We start from the raw sequence: 27,622 nt of genomic DNA, 5'->3' as shown, positions 1-27,622 counted from the left end.
GGGGATTAAATTACTGCGGTTCAAGGGATGAACCAAAATTTAACATATTTAGATTAAGATTTAGTCGCTTTTGGTCTCAGATTCTATCAAAATCTTGTCTCTCTATATACTGCATGCTTGCGTTAAAATATTGAACAGTTGAAATGTTATTTGGGGGCTAGCTTGGCATTCTAAATCAACGCTTTCCATAATTAGATTTTAATTGGATAAACTGTTTTTGGGGTATTGAAGAGCAGGTGTTATGGAGAGTTTTCAATCGAGTGGCCAGCAGACATGCAAATTTATTGGAGCAAACGAAAGTGCTTATTTACGCAAAAAGTTCAACTCCTTAAAGAGTTGGTTTGGAAACCAATGTTTCTTTGTTTTTGGGACACCAATATGGCTGCCGTGACGTCATTTGAGAACACTTTATTGGGCAGAACAGAGAATCCTTAGCAGCAAGAATCCGTCACTAGTTCCTCGCACTAATATGATATATGCATATATAGCTCTGAGTCTGGTGAGATGCGGCCAGTGCCATTCAAACACATTGTCGAGAAGGGAAAGGAAAACCAAAAACATACAGAGACAGACATTTATGATAATGAAATCAAAATATGGTTAAGAAATATCCGGTTCTTTGTCAGTAAATCATAATCTATATACTTTGTTATTTTTATGTCGATGTTCTTGTATGTTATTTATACTTTGTGTATAATTGTCAATATAGTAGATGAGACACAGAAGACCAATTTCCAGAAAACCACCAAATATGACTCCAAAGTCGTTAAAAGCAGCACAAATTGCCAGAAGATTTTTGGAACTTTGGAAAAGCCTGACTGTCGAATACAGCTGCTATGGAAACATGACAAATTCCGAGTAAGGAAACACCGCATACCAAAATTGTTCCCAGGTATCGTATCTTACATGTAGCTGTTTTCCAAATTGTTAAACTATGATTTTTGGTTCTCGCATAAGACATGCATGCATCAAGCATCAAATACCTTGTGAGATTGACGACATACCTTGTTTACGTGAGGTACACCCCTTTGGCGGAGAAGATAATTGTTTCAGACAAATATTTTACCCCACCAAGAAGTCAGCGTTAAGACTTGGCCAATCCACGGGAAAGCTTTTATTTCTTCCCACGTGTACGTAAGAGGACTGGGGCACTAAGTAGACGACGTGCCTAACAGACATAACACCGACAAAGTTCTGTTACCGCAAACCATATTATTGAAAAAGGGAAAAGATCTAGATGGCCCACAAAGCTTGAACTAGTCGCCTAGCCAGTTTCTGCAAAGGTAATGAAAGCGTACTATAAATCTCGAATGGATCTAAAATTTGATTGAAAACTTTAAGATTTCCTTCGAAATGTTGTAATACAATAGATTGAATAAATTTAGTATTCCAACCTTCAGTTCTGTTTACTTACACGCCGTACTGAGCTGAACTGATCGTAGCTACTCCAGTGCCAATTTGGTGAAGAAAACTAAAATTATTGAAAAGGTGCAATTATTTTACCACAGACGCCGAAGGCGCCAAACTAGTAGACAGAGAGTCGTTGTTATAGATGCTTCCGCATTATAAACTGTCCCAGCCTGGCTTCGTTTGGGCTTAAAAATGGAAGCAAAAAAGAGCTAACCGTATGATCAGGGTGTCAGTTAGGAGAGGTTCGTCTAAATATAGTTGTAGATTTTTCGCTTATTTTCATAGACGCGTTTCAATGAGCTTTCATTTGGGTACCACGATTACACGAGGGATATTGTGCGACAAAATTTATTTTTACTTGATGAGCTCAAAATAGAACTTTAGCTATGAATAGAATAGAAAACTTTGTGGCTTCAGGCTTGTGGCTGCATGTTATGTGTGGTAGGATGGTAAATATTTCATTCAGAGGCCGCTTGCTCTCTCTTGTGGTAGAACAGAGTTTGTTAAATTTTCTTACACGTGAATTTAGGACGATTTTCCTAATCTCCTCATTGGCATACTGACTGAACGGCAATTAAAATTTACTCTGCCAAGCGCGCATATGTTGGTAGATATGAGGGGAATACAGGATAATTGTCGTAGAAGTTACTTGCTTTTGTAAAATGTTTCCGGAAGTTGTGGGCCTGAGGTCAAGAGCTTTTTTTCTCAGGCAAATATTCGGAAATTCTGCAACTTTTGAATATAGCGTTTAAAGCAGATTTTATGCTGTATCCTTTCAAACAGGCACATAACTAATATATGCTATTGAAATCGAATGAAAGTTCTAAATTCGAGATGCAGGCAAAGTTGCTAGCAATTTAAGATGTGCCTACAATTCGTTCCTTAGCAGTCTTGTGTCTTACAGTAGCTATAATTTTTTAGAGGTCCATAGGAGGCTTAGCTTATTATGACCATCTGCAGTTTCTGTTCTTGGCGCGTGGACAAAAACAAAATAATTGAGTCGGCTTAACATTTGAAAGCCGAACAATTTTTTTTTTTTTTTCTGATCGGAAATCACGATTTTTAGGAGGAACAGTGGTTCAATTCTATTCCATTGAAGGTCAAATATGTGCAAGATTCGAGAAAGACAAATAATTGGTCCCACAGTGTAAAATGTTGACTTTTCCGACAAAACGTTCCCTATAGTTTTGTTTTTTCTCTCCTTTTAAAATTACAGTATTTCTTGTCTGACTCAATCGCTGCGAAGCAACGGAAAAATTTGACAACACTCCACTTTTCAAGTTACATACTCGTCTCCTTGTTGAACAATGTCTTATTTGCAATGCTGAAAAATTATTCTGCATGTTTGAAGCAGAAAAGTCTGATCCTTACAATAAATAACGTTTAGTTCAGTGACGCATCAAAATAACGTTATATACTGATTTGCTTTCCCACGCAAATCGAATTGTCACATTTTAACTCCAGTCATCTCAAGTACACTGCATCACCATGGGAGGCCTGTAGAGTTACCAGTCTTCGAGCTGTACTGTACAGAAATATATATATATCAAACCTTTGTTCGTGAAATTGTGTTGCTGGTTTGATCTCGGTTTTAATAAAAAAGCCAGGAGTAGGCGGGTAATTTTCTCGCGGCCCAAAATGAACCAAACCGATTCATGTTAGGGAATCTCATTGAAGCTCATTGAATGATTCTTGAATGTGTTATTCTGTAGTGATACAGGCATAAAAACAAATAAAGAACACATACCCGCGCATGCTTATACACTGTCTCATTACCTTGACTTTAAGCGGCCATAGCTCCAGTGACATTTTATCCGTTTTGAAAATGCGTCACCAGTACTTTAGTTCTCCACATCGGTTGGCAACAATCACTGCAAGTCAATAAAAGTAACAACTCGTCAGTAAAGCATGTTTCAATATATCACGTCTTATGCATGTGCCATATATCAACATAGAACTGATATTTCAGAGAGAAAGTTTTATGTTTTCTAACCTTGTCAGATATCAAACAGAGGCTATAGTCTTTGAAATAGTCGCACAATCCGAAACTCAGATAGGTTTGTAGCATTGGAGAAAACTGCTTGCAATCCTTGAGGGGCTCTGCAGGAATTCTTACTTCTTCTTTAAAGAGCGCCGATGGCTAAACGCTGTTTTTACGTCCCGGTTGAGCGGGTTATTAAATACGCAGTGATGTTAATATATATCTACCACCAGATCAGGCCGAGGTAGCCGCAATGACATTCCACCGAGGAATACTATGCCTAAGTTAACCGATGGAACGTTTATAAACACCAATCATTGGTATAGAACTCAATGCATATGATCATGGACGGCACTGGGACTCCTAAAGAGATGGCTGGTTTCCTTTCAGCACTAAGCCAGGTTTTTAAAACACTCCAACATCACCTCATTGGTCAAAATCAGAGTCACGTAGTGCACAAGAGGGGGTAGAGTTGACGACCTTTGAACAGATATTTTTTCTTCGGAAATACTTTATAGCAATATCAGCTAATATCGGACTCAATAATCATAATCAGCGAGTGGAATTTAGACGCTTTCTGAGCCAATACATGTATGTCGAGATTGGGAGTGACCTAGGCCTTTGCAAACAGAATTGTGTTATCACTGTTCTTTTTCTCAAGTAAAAAGAAAATATTTTGCATGATTCCATCGATCAGCTTGCTTTCCCAACGAGGTCGGCTGTACAAGATCGGATCAATAGGGTTCTACAACAAGAAATCATACCTAAAATGTCGGTCAAATTATTTTAGTATCGTTGAAAACATTTTTTTACGGAAGTTGAGACGTGACCGGCGGACATTACGACGAGGCCTTATCTTGGTACGCGAGCAATAGGCCACTTTCGGTATATTAAAATTTAGTTTGATATTGAGAACACAAACAAAAAAAATGAATAAACATGGTCATTCAGTTTCCTTTGTTTATGTCCTCTAGGCCTCGCTGCCAAGCTGAATTTTAATATGTCGAAAACAATCTATTCCTTATCCTTACTGTTTTTTTTTTTTTTTTTTTTTTTTTGCTGTTGTTATTTAATTATCTCTAAATTTCTCTTTTCCTTTCTCTCTCTCTCTTCTAGCTTCTGGCAAGTATTAATTCGGTAAAGGCTCAGTGTTTCATGCGAAAGAGGACACGAAAAGCACGGACAAAAAATAGAGACCATAAAGCTCGTAGTATAGACAATCAATCGATCAATCAATCAATCAATCAACCAATCAATCAATCAATCAATCAATCAATCGTTCGATCGATCGATCGATCAATCAATTTATTAATGTTAAAGTTTGAACCAGAGGCTCACAGCTGCTCATGTACAAAGCACTCGACAATTAACGAGAATTTAAAAGGAACTGATGTAAAAGCAAATGAAATGAGTGCCTTTTGCATATCTTACTTTCCAAGCGGAGCGCAACTTGAAAACCACGTACGACTAATTTAAGTCACATGACCGATGGAAAAGACGTAGCTTGACCGGCGTTACGGGCGAAATGGCGTCAACGTACACCGTCAAAATCCAGTCGGCAAGAAAGGGCGTCGCAGGGTAGCTAATTGATATTCAGCCGAGGCATGTGTTCGGATAAACAACGGTGAGTATTGAATTCATGGTCGAAAGTCTTAGCTAAGCCCAGGTAGGGGGGTGGAGGGAACTCCCTTATATGGGCCATATGGGCTATATATAGGTATGTGCCGCCCTAACTGGGTACGGTTTTCAGTGAGCTGTTTTGATCTGAAAATGGACACAGATTTGACCATTTTGGTGAAATAGGGTATGTTATTCACTCTACAAGAAACTTATTTTTTTCCTTATCAACATTGGCCAATATGTAATCCTTCTCAAGCTGTTTGCCGGTAAATAGAAGCCATTTCTGGTTACTCGGTCATATCTTAGAGCAATAAACTATGATCATTGATTAGAAGACTGGAATGGGGTATCGAGTTTTAGCTCAGGTCCGAAATAGGGGTTTGCAAAGTCGCAGATTTTTGTCTGAGATAGAGTAATTCAAGGGTTTCAAGATTCGGGCCACACACCCCTACCACAATAGTCGAGGAGTAACTCCCCCGGGTAGCTAAGCTGGATGAAGGTTTACACTGATCTAAATTGCTAATGAACAAATGCCTTTAAGGACCAATATTTTAACATAACCGTAGACTGAGCTTGTCTTGTAAATTCGGTTCTGATTTCAAAGCAACGATCTGGGGTTGTATGCGCTCGGTTGTACGTTCCAGGACACGTCAGTGAGACGCAACACAAGAAATGTTAAGAGCGTTTTAGGTTCAAAAAATCTAAGTATATCTTAGCCGTTCTTACCCAGGAAAAAATTGTTTCTTTTTTAATGTTTTGCGGTAGATATATTGTGCTTTCCGAAAGGTACCGTTGGGCGGTGGTTGACGGTCGATCACCACTGTTCCGCCTTATCAATATCAATAACAGCATGCTAACAGCAGCAAGTTTATCCGTGGCATTCCCATTTACAGATGGTATTTCCTATATAAATCAGACAACATATTTCCAGACACAAACTCCGATTGGGAGAAGCTGGATCTGATTTATTTCCCTAAGTCGGCATTTTTTAGGGGTTGAAAATGTTCAAAATATTTTCATTTTCATATTTCCTACCGAGTTATAGGTCTATGCATTCCTTAAAGCGATAAACAAAGTCGTTTTGTTTGGGGAACGGGTCCGCCTTGAGGACCAAACCCTTGCCCTTAATTAAAATATATTTGCACCAGGCTCTTGATTTGCGCTTTTATCTATTTATTTTGCGCACGCACATTTATTCATATTTCACAGAAAAGGTAGCCCTTTTTATTCCTTCGGAAGGAAAATAGTACTCCGTCACGGCACTTACCTCAATTTGAAACAATAACTCTATTTTCTGTATGAAAACAGTGATGCTACTGTCACTCTGTTTCTCGAACGAATATTACTAACCGACTTGGAAGAACAAGCCTTAAGGTGTGTCTGTACCGGGATATTTTGAGTTTTAAATACCTAAATGACAGTTTTTCTCACTACTCTTTTCCGTTCTATGCTTCAGCTCATGAACTGATCCTGATACTCCTAGCCCAAGAAAGGGACTATCCCAGGGATAGAAGAGGCCAACGCACGCGTGGTGAAATTATTGTTGGCGTCGAATTCATTTTGTTTTGCTTTGTTTTGTTTGTTTTTGTTTTTGTTTTTTGTTTGTTTGTTTTGTTTGTTTTTTTTTTCAGTCAGTACAGCTACAATCGAGATTCTCATCCCGCATGCCGCCAAACCTACCTTTGACCAACATTGTGCTTGTCAGATTTTCTTTCTTTCTTCCTTTTTTTTCTGCAAACGTCCATAAGAGGGTCCTAAATATATGGTTCTCTACATCGACGCCACGAATCGAAGAAAAGTCGGAAAAATACATGAGAAAATAAGAGAAAAAGAAGACAAGTATCTTACCGCTGGATATTCGTTCTGCCGACCACGGGCTCTGGAAACGGAAATGGACTTTGAACGGCTTAGCAGCCGCTCATCTGTTTGTGACGTCAACGGCACAACGCAAGTAGCTGAAGCTTTCGTTCGAACACGCTGGCAATAGAGGCAAGAAAGATTCTTTGCCTGTATACTTTGCCAGAATGTTGCGTTGTGGATGTCTTAGGTTGTCCCAGGGTGTTGCTAATCTGCCTAAAGGAAAGGCTAGTCAAAGTTTCACGAACTGCTTAAACATTAACCGGTAAGCTTTTAGTGAAAACTTTGGTTGTTATGTAAAGTTTCGATCGAAGTTTTCTGTTTCCGTTCCTGTTAGAATTAGGATTCTGTAAGAAAAAATAGCGAGACCAAGACCAGCTTGAATCGATTATTACATGTATTTGTTGTGTTTAGACCATGTAGAAGACTAGAATTTATCTAAACTAAATGAATTACAAGCGAAACACTTTGTTTACAAGTAAGCTTAAAGCAAATCGTCATAGGTCTTACATAACTTAAATTGCTAAATGCATATGTGAAACTTAATAAGTCTTGATAAGTAGGAGAAGGCGAACTTTTTTCTCTATATAAATGCTGTAACAGCTGATTAATCTTCCGAGAAATTACGAACAGTTTTACAATTACGGACAGAATCATCAAGTACGTAAGCTTACATGTATTGTGCGGCAACAGTGGAAAGCTACCTCGATCATGGACACACTCGATGAGTTGGTTTGTTTTTGTCATCCTTTTCTTGCTCCTAATTCCCAACTGTATGAATAGAAATAGTTACTTAAGTGAATTACGACACAGAAACTATTTTTTTTTAACGAAACTAGGCGAAAGGGCCGTTTACGTAATAACCTTATAAATATTTGTGCGAAAAGTAAACTAATTTATACCAATGGTAGAGGTGCGAAATTGAATAAATTAAGATTAAGATAGCTGTTCAATGTTCATGTTCATTCCAATGAGGTGTCAAACACTGGTAATGAGTTCAGTGTCTGTTCAAAGCCTAAACAAATACTTTTGCGCGAATGGAGTCTGACTGTGTGTTAAGGCTCGGTTTCTTCTTGCGAATCCACAACATTTCGTGGATCAAGCAATTGAACTTTCCCTGACATTTCTTTAGGATCTTAAAGTTGTTAGTCAGGTCACCAACTGTATCAACTCGGTGTTCATTTTGAAGGACGTTTCGGTGTCATCCTGGCACCATTTTCAAGTTAAAAAATATTTGTGCGTAAATATTTTAAGATCCTAAAGAAATGTCAGGGAAAGTTCGATTGCTTGATCCACGAAATGTTGTGGATTCGCAAGAAGAAACCGAGCCTTAACACACAGTCAGACTCCATTCGCGCAAAAGTATTTGTTTAGGCTTTGAACAGACACTGAACTCATTACCAGTGTTTGACACCTCATTGGAATGAACATGAACATTGAACAGCTATCTTAATCTTAATTTATTCAATTTCGCACCTCTACCATTGGTATAACCTTATAAATGTAATATTTAATCTGTGTACCTGATGATTGAGGAATGTCTTGTATCCAGTTATATACATCATTTAGTTAGGATCAAAATAATGGATAATTTCTATGTGTATATGTATGTGTATCGTACTGTGCTTTTTGTTACATTGAATCAGACCAAAAACAAACAAACAAACAAACAAAGCAATTCAGTGCCTGAAACAGACAAGGCCAGACATGGCTAGGGCCTGTACATTTGGGCCTGGGCAACTGGGCCAGCCTGGAGGTAACCATGGCCACCTAGTCATAGCTGTCCTCATAAATACTTACATGTGTACATGTACCCCAGGGGAAGGGTAGGTCTGTGCGAAAACTCAGTGGGGAAGACGATAAATAGAGTCCATAAATTACTTGAACTAATTTTCAAGTCATGTGATCCCCTGATGAGTGGACATAACAACTCGTCTTAATTACTGTCATGTACTTGTCATGTGGAATTTTAATTAAAGTGAAATTTTACTAATTAAGACATGTTATGTTGGTGAACATTACCAGGGCTGTTTTTAAGGGCCGTAACCCATAACACCTGTTACGGCTGAGTATGCTTGATTTTCCCTTGATGCTAGGGGTGAAATCGCCTGTTGTTGATAGAATTCAACCACAAAGTGACAAGTTTGCTACGGGTGCAGAGAACGAGGCCACAGGTGACTCAAAACTTAATGACGGCCCTGATTACCCGTATTAACCTGCAACTTATGTGTGCATTGTTACGTACAGCTGTATATATCTTTTATTTTATCATGTAGGGCTGCAGTCCTCAATAGTTCACCAAGATTTACAAGGCATGGCTATGCTACAGATGCCCAGGTGTGTACATGGATACAGTAATTCTACAGTACAATGTGTGGTTACACAAAACATCCATACTCCCCCCCCCCCCCTCCCATCCCCACAGAAGGGTTTTTTCCAAGACCCTTCCCCACCCCTCTGGAAATGCCAATTAAGCTTCATACATTTCGTAAAATTTTTTGGTCTTTTTGATCCCCCCCCCCCCCCCCGACCCCCACCCCACCAAATATATGGATGCTTTCTGGAATAGAACATAATTTTGATACTTGAAACTCGCAATCTCAAAAGAAAAATGTTAGATGTACATTGTACAATCATGTATCTTCTCTATATCTGTTGTCTGTCATCTTTCTTCTAGTCCACAGAGTCAAAATCCTTTGTCATGGGTTTATTTAAAGGAAATCTTAATGTACATCAAGTGTTTCCATTTCCAGAAGGTATGCAATTTAACCATTTTTGTCCTTTTTCTAGGTACACGTATAAATGTACAATTAAGTCAGAACACACTTGTTTATTTTATGTATATAACAGAGGCATAAAGAAATTTGTGTGTTATGTGTTGAAATCTAGTGTCCTGTACTTTCACTGCAGTACATGACAGTTGCACAAGTGGTCTCTGTGTGAATATAATGACATTAGATTGAATTAACAATAATATTATTTCATGAGTGCACATTGGATATGAGATGGTAGATAGCCTATATGAGGTTCATAGTGTCAAGTCAACCATGTCATATCCAACAAGTGCTAGTGGAATAATTTTAAATTAAAGATACCCCCCAATATAATTGTGTGATTACATGAAACATTTTCCCCTACAGTATTAGATTCAGACCAAGAAAGTACATTACGATCATATGTGGATCCTGTGAGCAAGTTTTTTGAGGTTGGTGTCCTTTTTTTCAATTTTGTCGATCATAATCTTTTTTAGCTAAGTTGCAAGAGCATTGCCATGAATTTACAGAGAAACCCAAAAATGCTCCAGGTGTGCAAACTTCTCTCAGACTTTGCTTCTGTTTAGTACATGCGTAACATAACAAATTTCAGTTTTAAAATAGATACATACATCATTTCTGTACATGTAATAATAAAACACATTGTAAATGTATTTAAATTTAATTAAATAGGTTTCAATATATATATTTTCCTATTTATTGGACTTCATTTTGTTATGTTGTACATAAAATAATTTAACCATTTTTCCATCCAAAGTTAAACTTTAACTTCATTTTTTGCTATCGGACAATATAAAATGCGGGTTAAAACAGTAGAAAAACATTCTGCAAAAAAATTGCATGGCTGCCTAGCATGGCAGTCACTTACGGTATTCCATTTTTAATTAGTACACTGTAGTTGCAAAATACATTAAAATCAAGGGGTACAATTGTTTTAATTTCTTGTTCTAGGAATGCAATGACCCAGCCAAAAATGATGCAGATGAAAAAGTCGCAGATGATACTTTAGAAGGGCTTAAAGAGATGGGTGCCTTTGGCCTGCAGGTTTGTTATTATTTCATAAAATTCAATGTATTTTCATTTTATACATTCATGAATTGTCCATAAAATTATACTTGTACGTGTACAGCTTGTGAATGTATAAATTGAATTAAATATGGTGAGGAATACAGTCACATTTAATGTTGACACAATGCACTTATATTAATTAAACAGTTATTGGTTGTCAGTAAAAGTGTTTGAGTGTTAGCATTTTGTCGTTTTGATTAATGTGTGGGGGGTCGGGCAGAGGATCTGCCGGGACCCTGGTGCCTGGAGCTCTATAGAAGTCGTGAGAAGAAAGTATGTTTGGAAGTGGGAACTTGGGAAAAGGAAACTGCAAAATTGTTTTGACGCTCTTGTCCTAGAAGGAGCATCAAGAAGTGGAATGAATAGCATGTTGGAGTAAGAGTTACTTGAAGCATGCCCATGTGTATGTTGAATTATTTTGCTTCTGTCATCTTATTATGTGTAGGTGTCAACAGACCTTGGTGGACTTGGTCTTACCAACACTCAGGTACTAGACAGTCATTTCATTATAATTACATGTAAATTACTGAATACATGTACATGTAACTCCCAATTAGAGACCTCCTGTAAGGTGTCACTTACATTGTACATGTAGTCATTGACATTACTTATTATGAGTCATCGTGTGATGGTTAAATATAATTAATATTTTGTTAGGAGAGTTTAATTTGATAATGGAGATTGTCAAAGGACAAATAGGTTTTGAAGCGGCCCACAATGAATCTAAAGATGTCCAGCTTCATTACATGTACACATTGTGTGGCTTCCTTGCAGATTTTTGGCTCCCCTCATACTCAGACTGTACATGTACACTGTAATATTTAGATCAGGTGAAAGTAATTTGTATCATTGTTGTCTTCAATTTTAAATTTGTGCTTTGTTGATATGACTTCAGTATGCCCGTCTGGTTGAGATCGTTGGTGCCCATGATCTAGCTATAGGAATAGTTCTGGGTGCTCATCAGTCCATTGGATTTAAAGGAATTCTACTTTATGGAAACAAGGTCAGTAGATTGCAAGAAAGCACACACATAGGGGTAACTCAGTGATGTATTAGCAACCCATCCAGGGAGAGTAGATCTATAGTAATATTCCTAGTCCATAAGTTCTAGAGAAGCCAGGATAAGCTCTGGTACATGATTGTAGTATAGACCAGTTTGCCTGATGTAGATTAATCTTAGTACTTTTAATAAATAGAATGATGTAGTTTTGAAGTGAGGCAGTTTCAATGGTTCTTTTCTTTTCTTTTTTCTTTTTTAAGGAGCAAAAAGAGAAGTACTTGCCATTGGTAAGCCATGGATTTCTTTTCATTTATAGATAGGACCCTGCACACACTCTGATTGGTCAAAAACCCTTGTTTTATCAGAGTATAAAACATAGAAAAAGCATGTTTTATTGTTTTTCGCCACATTACCTCTATATCATAAAGAAAATGAAGAAGCCTAAGCCACACACTACACTGTGATAAAATACTCTGGACATTATATTGAGAACACTCAAGAAATGTAGAAAACACTGGCCTGAGGCTTGTGTTTTCTACATTTCCCTCATGTTCTCAAATGCCTGTGGTGCTTTATCACAGTGTAATACATGATTTAGGCTTCCTTATTTGTTAAATAAAACATTATTATAAGATATTATGAGAATTGAAAGTCCCATGCATATACATGCCGATAAAATTACCCTGTGGAACTACCGGTATTCATAACTATTATTTACAACTTAGTAGTGAGACTCAATGAGGTGCCAAGACCCTTTGTTTTAAAATATTGATGCCAAGGCTTTCAATTAACAATTTTGGAAAATCTTGGACTACAATGTAATATACTTGTTTTATTTTGCACAGCTTGCACCAGCAGAAAAGATGGCAGCATTTTGTTTAACTGAACCATCCAGTGGATCTGATGCGGGGGTATGAACACAAATGTGAAATGTTGTCTATTTCATTTATAAAGAATTCAAGGAATTTTCTCATCACAATCCTGAGAAAAACCTCTTGGGGAGTTTGACATCCAACACCACCCCTACCCCATGTGTCTGAAAGACCAAGGGCTACATGTACACTTGTACCTTGAGTTAATAAGTGTTCATTTTATTTTGTAGTCCATACGCACCCGAGCTGAGCTAAGCAGTGATGGGAAACATTATATTTTAAATGGAGGCAAGCTATGGTGTGTAAATTGTGTTGTATGGTACTTAAAGTATAAAGCAGCTTACTAGTTGACTAACCTTCTACAAGATTTTTAATGTTTGCAATGGGATACTTGATGAATGCTTTCATATAAATGCGCAGTCAAGCGGCTGAAGCAACCTTCAATGCCAGTATTTTTTAATAATGAAATAATACATACATGTCTATTATTATTATTATAATTATTACTATTACTATTACTATTACTATTACTATTACTATTACTATTACTATTACTATTACTATTACTATTACTATTACTATTACTATTACTATTACTATTACTATTACTATTACTATTACTGTACTATTACTATTACTATTACTATTACTATTACTATTATTATTACTACTATTATTATTATTATTATTATTATTATTATTATTATTATTATTATTATGCTTTTCTAAAATCAACAGTTTCTATTGCATATACATGAACCCACAGTGCGTGACTTTTAGGAGTGATAATATAATAATTACCTGACTTGTATGAGCAGTGTATGTACTAATTGTATATGCGTAAAGCGCACTTACTTTAGCTAACTAGGGAAAATGTAAATTCTACAATTGGTGTACAATTACTATTTTCAAGTTCATAGACAATAGCAATTGTACGCTTGTTGTAGAATTATAGTCACATACAACCAAAGCTACATGGACTAATTAACTAAAGTGCAAGTTTTACAATAATTAATCTATTAATATAAAATACATCATACTGAGAGTTTTTTTAGACTGTGTGTAATAATTGTACATGTAGGTACGTAAAGTGCACCTACTTGTAGCTAACTGGGGAAAATGTAAATTCTACAATTAGTTTACAAAATTTTACTGTTTTCATTGTTAAGGGAAATAGCATTATATATTCAAGTGTTATAACATTGTAGAATCACACAGTCATATATTTAACCAATGCTATGTATAATGTCCAACAGCAACTGTACTTATCAGAAGTGTATTTTCACAACTAGTCACAATTACCAATTTTAATTTTGATTTTAAATAGTAACTGTGAACATATTGTAGAATTATAATTATTATTAATGGAAAGTGTTATCTTGGATATTGTGAACCTAATTATCACATGAAATTGGCCACCAAGTAATTTAATAGTAAGCTAACATAATGGAATGGTAATTTTACAGTTGCTGTCCAATTATTATTACTGTAAATCCTAAAAATAGCTCTTGGGGCACTTATTTGAGGGAGGGGCTTAACCGAAGGAGGAGTGGCTTATTTAGTTTTTCCCAAATTGTGGTAAGGATCCTGTTGCAATGTAATATAACCCCTTTAGTGGGTCTATACCTGCTGCACAAGGTTGGTTGGGCTTTAGGCAATGAATCAGCACATCTTCACTGCCATCCCTTTTGACGGTCAATTTGCAGTGCTTGATCGAGTCAATAATCACTTGCTTGTGATTGAACACAACCAAAACTATACAAATGTACATCCTTTAGTGTCTCAATACTCTTCCATAAGACAGGAGAAGGGAGGGGGTCGCTTCTTGGGGAGAGGCACTTTTTTTTTACATTTTGGTTGATAGGAATTGTGCACACACAATTCTTACATGTATTTTGGGGGAGGCGCTAATTTGAGGGTTTACAGTTTATTCAAAATTTAATTGTTAACTAGGAGTAATTGTAGATTGGGGGGTGCATCTGATACGTTGTGTGGCTGCAGCCCACTGGGGAATGTTGCAGTCTCCTGTTGCCCACTAATTTGCCATTTATTGTAATTTCTTGCATGTTGTACTGATAGTACAATGTATGTCTTCCTCTCTTTTATAGGATCAGTAATGGGGGAGTAGCAGACATTTTTACAGTCTTTGCCAAGGTATAAAGTATTCAGCTGTATACGCGGTAGAGAATTTTCTTAAGATCTGAAACAAATTGAACCTTTTCTCTATCTCTTTCTTGCTTGTACTCTTCGAAGCCATTGATATGCCAATTTTAGACTGTGGTTTTGTGCATACCTATTCATGTATATGTAACACAAGGCTTAACCTTGCAAAATATTAAATTTACAGTGTACTTCTGTCACATGTTAGGCTAGTATGTACATCTACAGAGTCTAATCGTAATTCTTGAAAAGGTTTTGAAATTTGCAAACTAGTTTTCTAGATTTAGAAAGACCATGAAAAGTGCATTTTCTGGCAAAGTCTGGGGGACAAAATGGAAATTTTTTCCCTTAAGTCCGTAACTGCTATTGTACAGTTGAATTTCAGTAAATTTTGTTTTAGCCAATGTTTAGTGAAATACCAGAATCTCATGAACTGGCACAGAGACCAAAATAATATAAATAAATCAGTGAATCTGTTGCACAGTTTCTCAAATCAGCCAGCTGGTACAAGTAGTTGGCCTGTCAGTTGGTCAATCAGTCGATCAATCAACAGACCAATCAATCAATCATCTGACCAATCAATCAATAAATGGACCAATTGTGCACTGAGTCAGTCAGTAAGTCAGTCAGTCAGTCAGTCAGTCAGTCAATCAATCAATTAATCATGTATTACTAAGTAAAATTAGGAAAATATTAATGATCTTGCATTGGTTCTCTTGAAGACGCCAGTGAAAGACCCGAACACAGGGGAAACGAAAGACAAAGTGACTGCATTTATTGTAGAGAGAGGCTTTGGAGGAGTAACAAGGTATAACTATATTTGAAAACTCTCTCAAATTTTTACAGAATTTCCAAATATCACCCATAGTGTAAATCCTAAATATTATAACTGCACTTAGCCTACAATACAATATAATGCAATGATATGCAATGTCACACCAGCTAATTCACAGGTATTCCACATAAATGAAAAGTAAATTTGAAAGTAAATTTTGAAAAGTTTAAGTAAGGTAATGAAATACAATCTACTGGTAAAATAATTACACATTTTGCTAAGAAGTGAAAATGATAATCTTCATGTATGTACAAGTAATAATATAACAACAAGTAAAAAGTTAGGTTAAAAGGCCCAAAAGATCAATTTCTTTATACTGTTTTTGAAGGCCTTAAAAGTTCTGATAGTTCTGTCTGACTCCGGTAGCAGGTTCCACAGCTTTGGCGCCAGCTAACGCCACAATTTCAGTCCGTAGGTTGTGGTGTTGACCTTAGGCAGTTTTAAAATGTCGGTTCCCCTCGGATCATATTAATTTTAGTGTTTCTAAAATCTAGTAACTTTTTTATGCTTTTAGGAGCATGATCGTAATTGACAGCTCTTAAAACTGTACAAACTATTTTTGCAAGTTGCTGATTAGTCAATGACGGTAATTTGCTGTGATTTTATGTCATTTACAGTGGTCCCCCTGAGAAGAAAATGGGAATCAAGGCCTCTAACACTGCAGAGGTGGGAGCTTGAACCATTAATTTATTTTTTGTTTGTCTGTTTTGTTGCTTGTTTTTTTTTTTTTTGGTTAAAATATTGTATTGATTTAAGTGATATATACAATAATAAATAATTATTCCATGAGCCCACGTCTGATACAAGGTAATAAATAACAAACAAGGCATGTAGCGTGCACATTTAATCAATCACCTCACATCCAAGTCAATTTCAGGACAATAGTCAATTCAGTTGACGGGATGATATGAACACTTCAGTTTGATCAAAACAAAGAAAGCGAGCCAGACAGAGTCTTCAAACAGAAATATTCATTGCATAATTACCTCCATAATTGTCTACATTGTTGAAAAATGTGACATTGATAATGTGCCTGTTTTTTGATCCTCCCATGAAATGTTTGTTGTGTTTTTTCATCCTCCAGTAGCTTTTGTTAAAATGCTACAGGCTCTTTTGTTTAAATATTTCCTATCAAACTCTAGGTACGTACAGTTGAGTTAACTAATTAAAGTTTGTCATTTTCTGTAGTGTTGCCTGTTACTCCCTGTATTTTAGTGTTAGAAAGCTTATGAAATTAGCCTGTTGACAGGCTCTTGGGGTAGGTGGAAGAAAAAAATTTGGCAAGTGAAGCAAGCGTGAAAAAAAAAGAAGAACTCTGTTAAGCTCGCCGATTTTTTTTCCGCAATCGCTGGGAGCCTGTTTGCCATCTATTACCAAATGCCACTTTTAGCCCAGAGCTTTCCTTACTGGTGGAAAATTTTTAATTAAGTGACACTTGCCGCACCTACTTCCATAATTATGCTGTCAAACACAGGATGGTACTTGTATAATGGCTGGTAACTGAGATTAGGTGAACCAGTCAGAAAACTAGAAATCTGAGGCTTAGAATTACATACATTTATGTACATGTAAATAATGGTACAGTTGTTGAACAAAATTGGTAATGCACCAGGCTGACTTTTGGGAACATACATCTCTCTTTAAATTTAGTTGTAAATACCAATTGTGAATTATTCTATACAATTGTATTATACCAACACAGCTTTCCTTTAATAGCGGAAAATTATAAACTAAGCAACACTTGCCACACTTATTTTCCACATACGGTCAAACACAGGTATAATGACTGGCAACCGAGACTATTTGAGCCAATCAGAAAGCTAGAATTGCTTTATCCGAGGCTTAGAATTACTCATGTTAGAAATAAGCCCTTATGTAGTGTAGTACAGTTGTAGAATAAAATAGGTAACACCTCTAGCTAACTGCTGAAAACATACATTGTGCAGTAATTTACAATTGTTATTTACAATGTAATTGAAGATGGCAATTGTAAATTTACTGTATAATTGTATAATGTTCAAGCCATGGAGATGGTGTTCAGTTGTGTTCTTGGACGAGACAGTTTACTCTCACAGTGCCTCTCTTCACTCAGGTGTATAAATGGGTTCTGCCCAATTACTGTAAATGCTGGGGGATAATCTTTCAATGGACTAGCATCCCATCCAGGGGAGAAGTAGAAATACCCCTAGTCACTTCATGCTACTGAAAAATCGACTTAAATTTGTCACTTTGTTCAAGTACATGTAACATACACTGCATTGCTTAGTTTTATTTTGCAATAAACGTGTCTGATACCCAAATCCATTCGACAGGTGAATTTTGACAATGTCAAAGTACCCATGGAAAATATACTTGGAAGTAAGTTGCATAAAGGAGTAGTTCTTCTACGAATTAGGTAGAAAAAGTAAACGCTGGTCGATTTTGATTTTGTGGAATGCGTTTGATGTTAAAAGAAAAATCAATCTTACCTCAATACCTATTGATTCTTCACAACTAAACAACATAATCCGCTGACTCTCAAACACAAAATCCTTGCTTGGTTAGCGACTTAAGTATTGATGTTTAGTTATCGCAATTTAATGGCAAATTACAACAATTATTGTAATGGTAAATAAAAAAAGTCATAAGGATGATTTGTAAAAGAGTTACGCGACCCCATAAAAAAGACAAATGACCTCTTGTAATATGATTATGATGTGTTTGTTTCGCAGATGTCGGCGATGGTTTTAAGATTGCCATGCACATTCTTAACAACGGAAGATTTGGAATGGCTGCTGCTCTGTCTGGGACCATGAAGGGACTTATCATGAAGGCTGTAAGTACAGTGCAGCTCAGATATAAGCGAACTATGCATACGCGTATCATACGAGCGTATTTTGCGTATACGCGTATGTCAATACGCGCACATATACGCGTATATACGCGCATATATACGCGTATATACGCGCGTATATGTCTCTTTGTTATGCATTCCCACAAGTTTCTTTATGTGAAGCATTGTTAGTCAAACAAAGGACATTATGTTTCTTGAGAATGAAAATGGCTTCAAAGCGAAATTTGCATATTGTTACAACGTCAGCTGGTCAATAAAAGCTATCATATTTCGATCACTTCGCAAATTCACCGACAAACTACCGTTTATCAACACTTGATCTTAAGCTACTAAAAATGGGAAGAAAATTGATACAGTCGCTTGAACTCCCTATTTTAACACGTGAACTTTATGTTCTTACAAGTAAAGATCTGTGTTTCGGCACGTGTCGGCAAGTCGTTTGCGAAATGTTTATTGTCTGAATTAGCGTTCTGAAGATCCTAGTCGAAAAAATGATATCTCCGGTTATATTTGATACAGATCATGCATTCAAATGGTAAAATACTCTTTCCTTGACGAAAAAATTGTTTATCAAAGTTTCTATGGTGCGCCGCTCACGTTTAGTTATTTTTTCTTCAAGGAAAAGTTGTGTGTTTCGGCATGCGTCGGCAAGTTGTTTGCGAAGCGTTTACTGTCTGAAGATCCTCGTTGAAAAAATGATATCTCCGGTTTTATTTGACACAAATCGTTCATTCAAACGGTAAAATGCTCTTCCTTTTACCAAAGTTTCTATGGCGCGCTGCTCACGTTTAGTTATTTTTTCCTCAAGTAAAAGTTCTGTGTTTCGGCATGCGTCGGCAAGTCGCTTGCGAGATGTTTATTGTTTGAAGCTTTCCGAAGACCTTGTCGAAAAAATGATATCTCCGGTTCTATTTGACACAAATCGTTCATTCAAACGGTAAAATGCTCTTTCTTTAGCCAAAGAAATGTTTATCAAAGTTTCTATGGCGCGCTGCTCACGTTTAGTTATTTTTTCCTCAAGTAAAAGTTCTGTGTTTCGGCATGCGTCGGCAAGTCGCTTGCGAGATGTTTATTGTTTGAAGCTTTCCGAAGACCTTGTCGAAAAAATTATATCTCCGGTTATATTTGACACAAACCGTTCATTCAAACAGTAAAATGCTCTTTCTTTAGTCAAAATAATTGTTTATCAAAGTTTCTATGGCGCGCTGCTCACGTTTAGTTATTTTTTCCTCAAGTAAAAGTTCTGTGTTTCGGCATGCGTCGGCAAGTCGATTGCGAGATGTTCATTGTCTGAAGCGTTCCGAAGACCTTGTCGAAAAAATGATATCTCCGGTTCTATTTGACACAAATCGTTCATTCAAACGGTAAAATGCTCTTTCTTTAGCCAAAGAAATGTTTATCAAAGTTTCTATGGCGCGCTGCTCACGTTTAGTTATTTTTTCTTCAAGGAAAAGTTCTGTGTTTCGGCATGCGTCGGCAAGTCGCTTGCGAGATGTTTATTGTTTGAAGCGTTTCGACCTTGTCGAGAAAGTGATATCTCCGGTATCTGACACAAACCGTTCATTCAAATAGTAAATTACTCTTTTCCTGACAAAAGAATTGTTTATCGAAGATTCTATGGTGCGCCGCTCACATTTTGTTATTTTTAATTTTCTTCGAGGAAAAGTTGTGTGTTTCGGCACACGTTTCCAAGTCGCTTGCTTGGACCGTGTTCAGACTTTGTTTCGAGAAGATGTTATCTTTCGGTTGTGATGTTTGCTCCATGAAGATGGGATTGTTGAAGCGTGTATCCCCGGTTCTATTTGACAAAAAAAAAATAGTAAATTTTTGATTTAACGACAAAATACTCTCTCTTTTAATCAATATTCAGTCAGTTACTTTCCAGTCAAGTGCCCAATTGCAAAATGTTAGTTTCAGCTAACATTTTACTTAATCTGTAGGCATACGCGCGTATATTGTGTACGCGTATTCAAAATAAAGAAAACTCTTTCTCGCTCTGTGGCAAGCTGTCAAGCCATTGAAAACAACAATGACCTGATAAGAAAAGAAGAAACAATAGGTTAGCTCATACATACTAATCAGGCATACGCGTATATGCTGTATACGCGTATGTGCGTATATGCATACGCGTATGTGCGTATATGCATACGCGTATACGCGTATTGGGCTGACGCGCATTACGCGTATATTTTGGTTCGGATATATCTGAGCTGCACTGTAGCTCTTAAACTCAAGGAAACATACGCAAAGCGTTCTTTCATCACGGCATGCATGAAAGCCTTGAAACATTTAATCACTGACTAAAGGCTGAGGTAGAAAAACATCAAGGGCACAATCAAGGTTAGTTTAATATGGCGGGCGGTGGATTAACACATGTTCTCTTGAGTCAAGCTGTCATTACAGATACATCATCTATAAGAATACTTTCTGGAGCTGAGTTTGACTTAAAAATGGTCAAGATTGGGTATGATCGTGATTCACTATTCTAAAACAGTCATTCCTCACAAGAACAACAGTTAACAACAACAGCAGCAACAACAACAACAACAACAACAATAACAACAACAACAGCCACAGCAGCAGCAATAAAACAAAGAACTTCTCCCCTCCCCCCCCCCCCCCCACCCCACCTTTCCAAGCGAGTGCCAGTTTCATTGGCATGTCTTACACAAGGGGTGAATGAAAATTGAAGGTCAGTGTGAACTTGTAGAATGATTGTCATTTGTTTTGTGCCTATGTCAGGCTGACCATGCCGCTAACAGAGTACAGTTTGGCAGTAAACTTGAGACGTTCGGAGTTATTCAAGAAAAGTTGGCTCGGATGGCAATGTGCCAGTATGTTACTGAGGTAAAAGCTAAAATAGTATTCAAACCATACCGTATATTCTCCATTAACCCCCTCCATCCTCTTTGTAACAAATTCTCCCCCTTGGTACGTTTAAGTGTGACCCTTCCGACATTGAATGTCAGAGTTATGAGTGCATTTTTTTTCTTTTGTTTTTGTTTGTTTGTTTTTTTGCCCTGCCAATTGGCATAATGTAGTATTCACAAATTTTTGGGAGATCTTACTGGTACTTGTACTAAAAGGGAATCAAATACATCGCCTTATTTATTTATTTATTTATTTATTTATTGTATTTTTATTATTATTTTTTTATTTCTTTACAATACTAATCTTACTTACTTTAATAACACTACCAGCTACGATAGCAACAATTCTTAAATACTAATACTACCTACAGCGTTGCCATTACCTTACAAGTTTACAATAGTAGGAATTAATTAGTATACCGTAACACGAATTATATAGTACTAATGCTACTTACACTACTAACATAACTTACGATACTAGCATAATATTCATCGCCTTACCACGTGTAGATAGATAGGTGAGAATGATAGCTAACATGGAGAGACTGATAAAAGGTACACGGAATTCATTGATAGTTCCTCATTCTCTGAAGGCTAACCGTTCTTTCTCTTTCCAGTCGATGGCGTATATGCTTAGTGCCAACATGGATCAGGGAGCCACAGATTTTCAGCTTGAAGCGGCCATCAGTAAAATTTATGCGTCAGTAAGTTTAACTTGTACTCCAAAAGTACTGGTCAGTTGCTTACGAGTGTCATGCGGTGACGGAAAAATATACAATTATACAGTAAATTTACAATTGCCATCGTCAATTGATTTGAACATGCAATTGTAAATTATTGTAAAATGTATGTTTCTAGAATTCAGCTAGGCGCCTTCCCTATATTATTGTTGTCATGTGCAGATGAGTGATAGTTAACCATGTATCATTGGATTTGAAGAGGGGGTATGAACGAGTGGACCTTAGAGCACTTCATGTTTTATCGTAAATCAGAAATCGGAAAGTTCGCAATATGCGTGAAGTTCTAATATTGAAAATCCAGTGGTACGAGCCCTGCTAGGTTGATTTTACCCAATCCTGTCCAAAACGCCTTGGATAACATTACCTAAATTACGACCATGATGAATTGGGCGTTTGTTCTAATGGAATAGCTAACGTGTGTGACACTGGAGCTATTCACACGCCAGCTCACAAGACTGTTTCCAGTAGTTGCTCCAACGATGTGCAAATGCTCGAGACCGTCAGCTTTGTGAATGTTATGTTCCACACTGGTTATTCATGTGTAACGAGAGGAAAACTGTTGTCTTCATTCTGACAATTGACCGTTGCACAATTTCGTGGATAGGTAATTAGGTAATTCTTTATTTAGAGAGACAAACTGGAATTAGCTATAAAGCTACTTCGCAGGAGGCCCACAATTAAAATAATGTAAATATACATTGTGGTCTCATGCAATCCCAGGCCACAAAATCAATCTATTTTTCTTATAAATTAATGTTACATAAGTGGAAGGTGCAGCCCAAAAAAGAGTTGCGTAAAGATCTAAAATGATTATAATTATTTCAAAATTGTTAGGAATCTGCTTGGTTCGTTGCTGATGAGTGTATTCAGATTCTTGGCGGAATGGGCTACATGAAGGTGAGGAAGGGAAGTATTTCTTAGTCTTGATAACACCAATGACCGTTTGTGCTAGTAGCAAATTTTCTCTAAGGCTTATCTGCGCAACGTCGTGGGAGGGGCTGGTGGGGGCTAACAAGGGTGGGGTACCTTGGGGCGGATCTTCAGGTGTTCGAGACCGAGACGTCACCACGCTCTAGAAATGATAATTGCTACAATTTATGAACATTTGTACTAACTGTTCTGTACGAAAGTAGGCACATGATGGATCTCATTTCCTATTGCCAAATAGCCCAGGGCCGGGTTGTTCAAAGCCCGATTACGCTAACCCAGGATTAGCGAGAATTTTGACTTCAGTTTTGCAACTTTTCGGTGAGGTTTTCTGTTTACATTGTTCGTCCTTCAGTTTTGAGTTTGAATAATCTCAAACTACGAAACAAATAAGTAGAGCAAAACACATTTACACAAGACAAATAAATACTTCGGTTATCTTTGAATCCTGGGTTAGCGTTAACCGGCTTTCGAACAACCCGGCCCAGAGCTTTCTCTACATCCAAAATTTGCTATTCATTTATTCATGTAATAGAAACTCGTGTCCGCGAATACACCCAGATGATCAGAAAAATGTAGTTCACTCAGAAGAGTTCTCGCCTATGATATGTAAAAAATAAGGGGACAAAGAAGCAATTATCTGTAACTCACATTAAATCCAGAACTTTCATGGTACAGTAGAGTTTTAAATTACTTGGGTAGCTCTTTTACATAGTGTTAAAATTTTGCTTATTTACCAGTTTATTATTTTTTTAGTTTGTGTAGAGTCGCAAGTTTGTTAGCGCTCTTTACTATTTAGTGCTACCTTCTGTCTCTAGAGTGTACTTACTTTCTGCTAGAGTACATGTAGGTTCGACTGTGCTGACAATTTTTTTCTTTTCTTTTCTTTTTTAATCCTTGAAAGGATTGTGGAGCTGAGCGCGTCATGCGTGATCTTAGAATTTTCAGAATATTCGAAGGGACCAATGACATTTTGAGATTATTCGTCTCTCTGACTGGTCTTCAGGTAAGCTTAAATGAAGTGTCCCTTTGGTGAGTTGAATTCATAAAAACAGGCTTGTGTGGGGCTTAAATTAACTTTACACGAAAAAAACTAAAAGAAAAAAAAAAAAACAGTACAAGTTGGTGGAATTAAAAAAATGTACGAAAGCAGAGGCTCAAAATTGCTGTGTTCTTAAATTAGATGGAACTTTGAATATTTACAGTCCTTGTTAGTTAGCAAGTTTATTTTGAAGTCATTTTTTGTTTTATTCGTAGAAACTCGCACGATACTGGGAGCCGATCAGTGGTTTTCGTAGTTAATAAGTACTTTTTATTTTTTCGTTATCTTAAGGATGCGGGAAAATTCCTAAGAGCACTTCAGAAGAAGCTAACAAATCCTGCCAATATTGGACTCATTTTGTCAGAGGGAATCAAGAGATCACGCAGGTATTGCCACTTTGGGGTTAAATGTTTTGTTTGTCTTTGTCTTTGTTATTCTGAGTGAGTTTGCAATTACAGTGAAACCTGGGTCCTTGGGAATTGCTTTTTCGTGTATTCGCAAGGTAAAGGTCGTGGCTGCAAAGTGGTATCACTGCTCAATTTGCATTATTCAGGAATGCGAGAGGTAGCTGATATTGCTGTTAAGTGTGCGGTCAAATATTCTTTAGTTCAAAAAGGCATACCACCGACCTATAAAATGCCCTGAGCATGGCAACGATGCTTTCTTTAATCTGAGGAACCGAAGAATCCACTCCCAGGGTGGATTTTTCGGTTCCTTTGACGCACCATGATCCGGGTGATCTTGGATTGATCTGTTTAGTAAAGAAACGCAAAATGCTTTTTTCGGATTCTTTCCAATTTAAGAATCCAATCTTGGATTTTCTTAAAGAAACGCACCCTAAGGATTAAAAACACAGCACTAAAGAAGGGCTAGGCCCAAAACGTCGGCTAAATAATTGATTTTCTTGGCACTATTTCAATTACTATTGTAACTTTTGAACTATTTACACTGTGCCACGCAGTCACGGATCCATTTTGGACTACTGATATTTATTTTATTTCTGACTAATGCCTCATTATTGTTTGTTTATTTATTTGTTATTTGTTATTTGTTTGTTTTACGATCCAGGGCTGTGGGCATAAAGTCAGGCCCTTCTTTAGCGGAACATGTTCATCCAGATCTGGCATCTTCAGCTAAGCTTGTAAGTAGAGTTGCTACTTGATGTGGGAGGGTACAGGAGAGAGATGCCGGAGGTGAAGGGTGGGTGGGGAGGGGAGCAGTGAGGGATCAAGACACGGATGGATGGTTGTGGGGAGATCGACACAAATGGCGGGAGTGGGAAAGAAAGATAGAGGAGAAGGAGAGGGGAGGCTGAGATTCAGTTTGGGAGGGGGAATGGCAGAGGCAAAGTATAAGGTCGGGGAGAGGGGGTAAGGAGATACGAAGCAGAGTAAAAAAAGGAGGGTGGGCCTGAAAATGCAAGCAAGACCATATACTCGTACTGGTGTTTAACCCGCCAGAATCATTGAAATCTGTGTTCTTGGGTAAATGTAACTTGGGTTGCGTTGTTTGATTGTTGTTTAGGCGGCAGAAGCTACAGGCGACTTCGGTGCGACAGTAGAGAAGATACTGATTAGACACGGGAAAGGAATTAGAGGTAACTGCAAGCAAGTATTGTTCGCCGCAAAATTGTTGTAGTTGTTGTTGTTGTTGTTGTTTTTCATGCTAATGGTGCTACATGTACTTTTTTGTTTTGTTTTGTTCGTGAACACTATCACATTGGATTTTGTTGAAAGTCTTGTGAACGTTTACTTAGTGTAGATTCATTTAATGTTTCACACTATGTATTACAGACCAGCAGTTCTTACTTAAGAGGCTCGCGGATGCTGCTATTGATATTTATGGCATGGCTGCCGTGCTTTCCAGGTAAAAACAAGTTCAGACCTGTTTTAGTTGAAGTGATGGACTGACCTTCAGACCTTTTCCTTTCTTCTTATTTTTTCTAATTTTATACATTCAGGGCATCCCGATCTCTCAATACCAACATAGAAAGTGCTCAACACGAAGCAATGATAGCAACCGTCTTCTGCGATGAGGTAAAGTCACCTACTCATGGCATCCTTTCTCTTTCATTCTCTTTCACTACGTTATCTTAATTCTGGTTTATTTGTATTTCTTTTTTTTTTTAGGCTTTCGACCGAGTAAGACAGAACCTTGGTTCCCTACACGACTCTAACAAGCTCTCCAATGACACTAAGATGTCGAGAATAGCAGCGGAAGTCATCAAGAATATGAACACGGTTCCGCTTCATCCTCTGGGATTCTAAGGGGAAAAAATGGCGGAATTTTATTTTCGTAATTCGTGGCTGATATCTAGAGATCTTTCTTGCAAATAGCTACCAAGAACAAGTTACATCTTGTTAGAAATTGCCAGAAATACGCTTTGGGAAACTGGAAACTATTTCGAACGATGACCACACGTCCAAATGTCTTTATCCTTGTTTTGTTTACTTGTTTCACTTTAACCTGCGCTATAAGATCAACTCCAGGTCCTATGAAAGATAATTTATTGTAAATTGCGATATTTCAGTGCAAATAACATGACGTGTTTAGCAATCCATTTAGAGTAGAGCCAAGGAGATTTTGGACAATCCCGAGACCTGAATGGAAGTCAGAATTTAGCGAGCCGAAATAATGACAGAAATGTTCTGTAGTCAATAGCTCGTTCCACGGCAAGAATTGTACAGAGAAATATCAGAAATGGAAGTAAATATTACCTGATAGTGCAGTGTCTTTTACATATATAACGGCACAACTCAAATGACGTTATTTATCAGGCTGGTCTTGTGTAATTTAACATCCTACAATAAAATTTGTGTCGACTGGAAAACTAACCCTTTACACGATTTTCTTATATAATACAAGTGTTTAGATGAGAACTGTAATGTCTCGCTTGGTGTGCGTTTATGTATCCTCTAACATGCATTTTACCCAGAAGCAGTTCACGAAGTCCAGCTTCTTAAGGAAAAGAAAAATATGCTCTTCTCGCGGACGATTGGTGATATTGTAAACTGCTCAACAGCACGCCTATTTTGGTACATCAAATTTCAAACCTTGGGTAAATAACAATCATCACACACGAACATTGACCTAGAATACTACAGTCAACCTCCATTAACGGTCACCTCTCATCAACGGCCATGGTCCCGACGGACAGTCCATACATTCACTCTTATTTTTACCTCTCTACAACGGCCACCTTCAAAAAGGCAACAGCCAATAAAACGCGTCCCGACCGATAAAATAGCCTCTCGACAAAAGCCAGTTAACCACTGACTGACGAACGGTGTATACAAAACCCCACTTTTTTCATTGTAAAAGGTCACCAAACTTGATCTGTACCACGCTTCGTTGGTCTCCAAAATAAACATTTTTAAAAGAAAAGTAATGTTGCACCCCCGAAAACACAGCGTCATGTCACACACCTACCTCCCCATAACGGTCCGGCACCTCTCTACAACCACTAATTCCCTGTGTCCCCAAGGGGGCCATAGTGGAGAGGTTCATTTGCATTGTTTTTTCCCTCGACCATTTTACCCCGTTTTTGAGGGCCGAAGTTTGGCGCCAAAATTGAGATTATCTAACAGTGAAGCAAACGACAAGGGTTTCATTAAGAGAGAAGTTACTTAGTTC

General features: G+C 37.4%; 1 protein-coding gene across 1 annotated transcript; it reads left to right on the top strand.

The window, feature by feature from the left end:
• The first annotated feature begins 6,375 nt into the window (after window positions 1–6,375).
• Window positions 6,376–26,841, top strand: LOC145493808 (very long-chain specific acyl-CoA dehydrogenase, mitochondrial-like). Its single transcript, XM_081473283.1, has 25 exons — window positions 6,376–7,133; window positions 9,145–9,205; window positions 9,546–9,624; window positions 10,009–10,073; window positions 10,594–10,686; window positions 11,156–11,197; window positions 11,606–11,713; window positions 11,971–11,997; window positions 12,556–12,621; window positions 12,813–12,880; window positions 14,691–14,736; window positions 15,465–15,550; window positions 16,195–16,243; window positions 17,890–17,935; window positions 18,289–18,392; window positions 21,153–21,257; window positions 21,898–21,984; window positions 22,855–22,917; window positions 23,852–23,953; window positions 24,281–24,375; window positions 25,058–25,130; window positions 25,514–25,586; window positions 25,783–25,855; window positions 25,950–26,025; window positions 26,119–26,841. The coding sequence occupies exons 1-25, from the start codon at window positions 7,036–7,038 to the stop codon at window positions 26,254–26,256; spliced, it is 1,923 nt and encodes a 640-aa protein (XP_081329409.1). The 5' UTR covers window positions 6,376–7,035; the 3' UTR covers window positions 26,257–26,841.
• The last annotated feature ends 781 nt before the right edge of the window (window positions 26,842–27,622 follow it).

The sequence above is a fragment of the Orbicella franksi genome, chromosome 7 (assembly GCF_964199315.1).
Source record: "Orbicella franksi chromosome 7, jaOrbFran1.1, whole genome shotgun sequence".
NCBI lineage: Eukaryota > Metazoa > Cnidaria > Anthozoa > Scleractinia > Merulinidae > Orbicella > Orbicella franksi.
The sequence above is the reverse complement of the archived record's forward strand: the minus strand, read 5'-3'. Positions and strand labels throughout refer to the sequence as shown.

Coding starts and splice junctions, on each gene's coding strand:
- LOC145493808 (XM_081473283.1), top strand. CDS start 7,036: ATGTTGCGTTGTGGATGTCTTAGGTTGTCCCAGGGTGTTGCTAATCTG. Junction 9,206..9,545: donor GCTATGCTACAGATGCCCAG/GTGTGTACATGG, acceptor TCTTTCTTCTAG/TCCACAGAGTCAAAATCCTT. Junction 16,244..17,889: donor AGGCCTCTAACACTGCAGAG/GTGGGAGCTTGA, acceptor TCCATTCGACAG/GTGAATTTTGACAATGTCAA.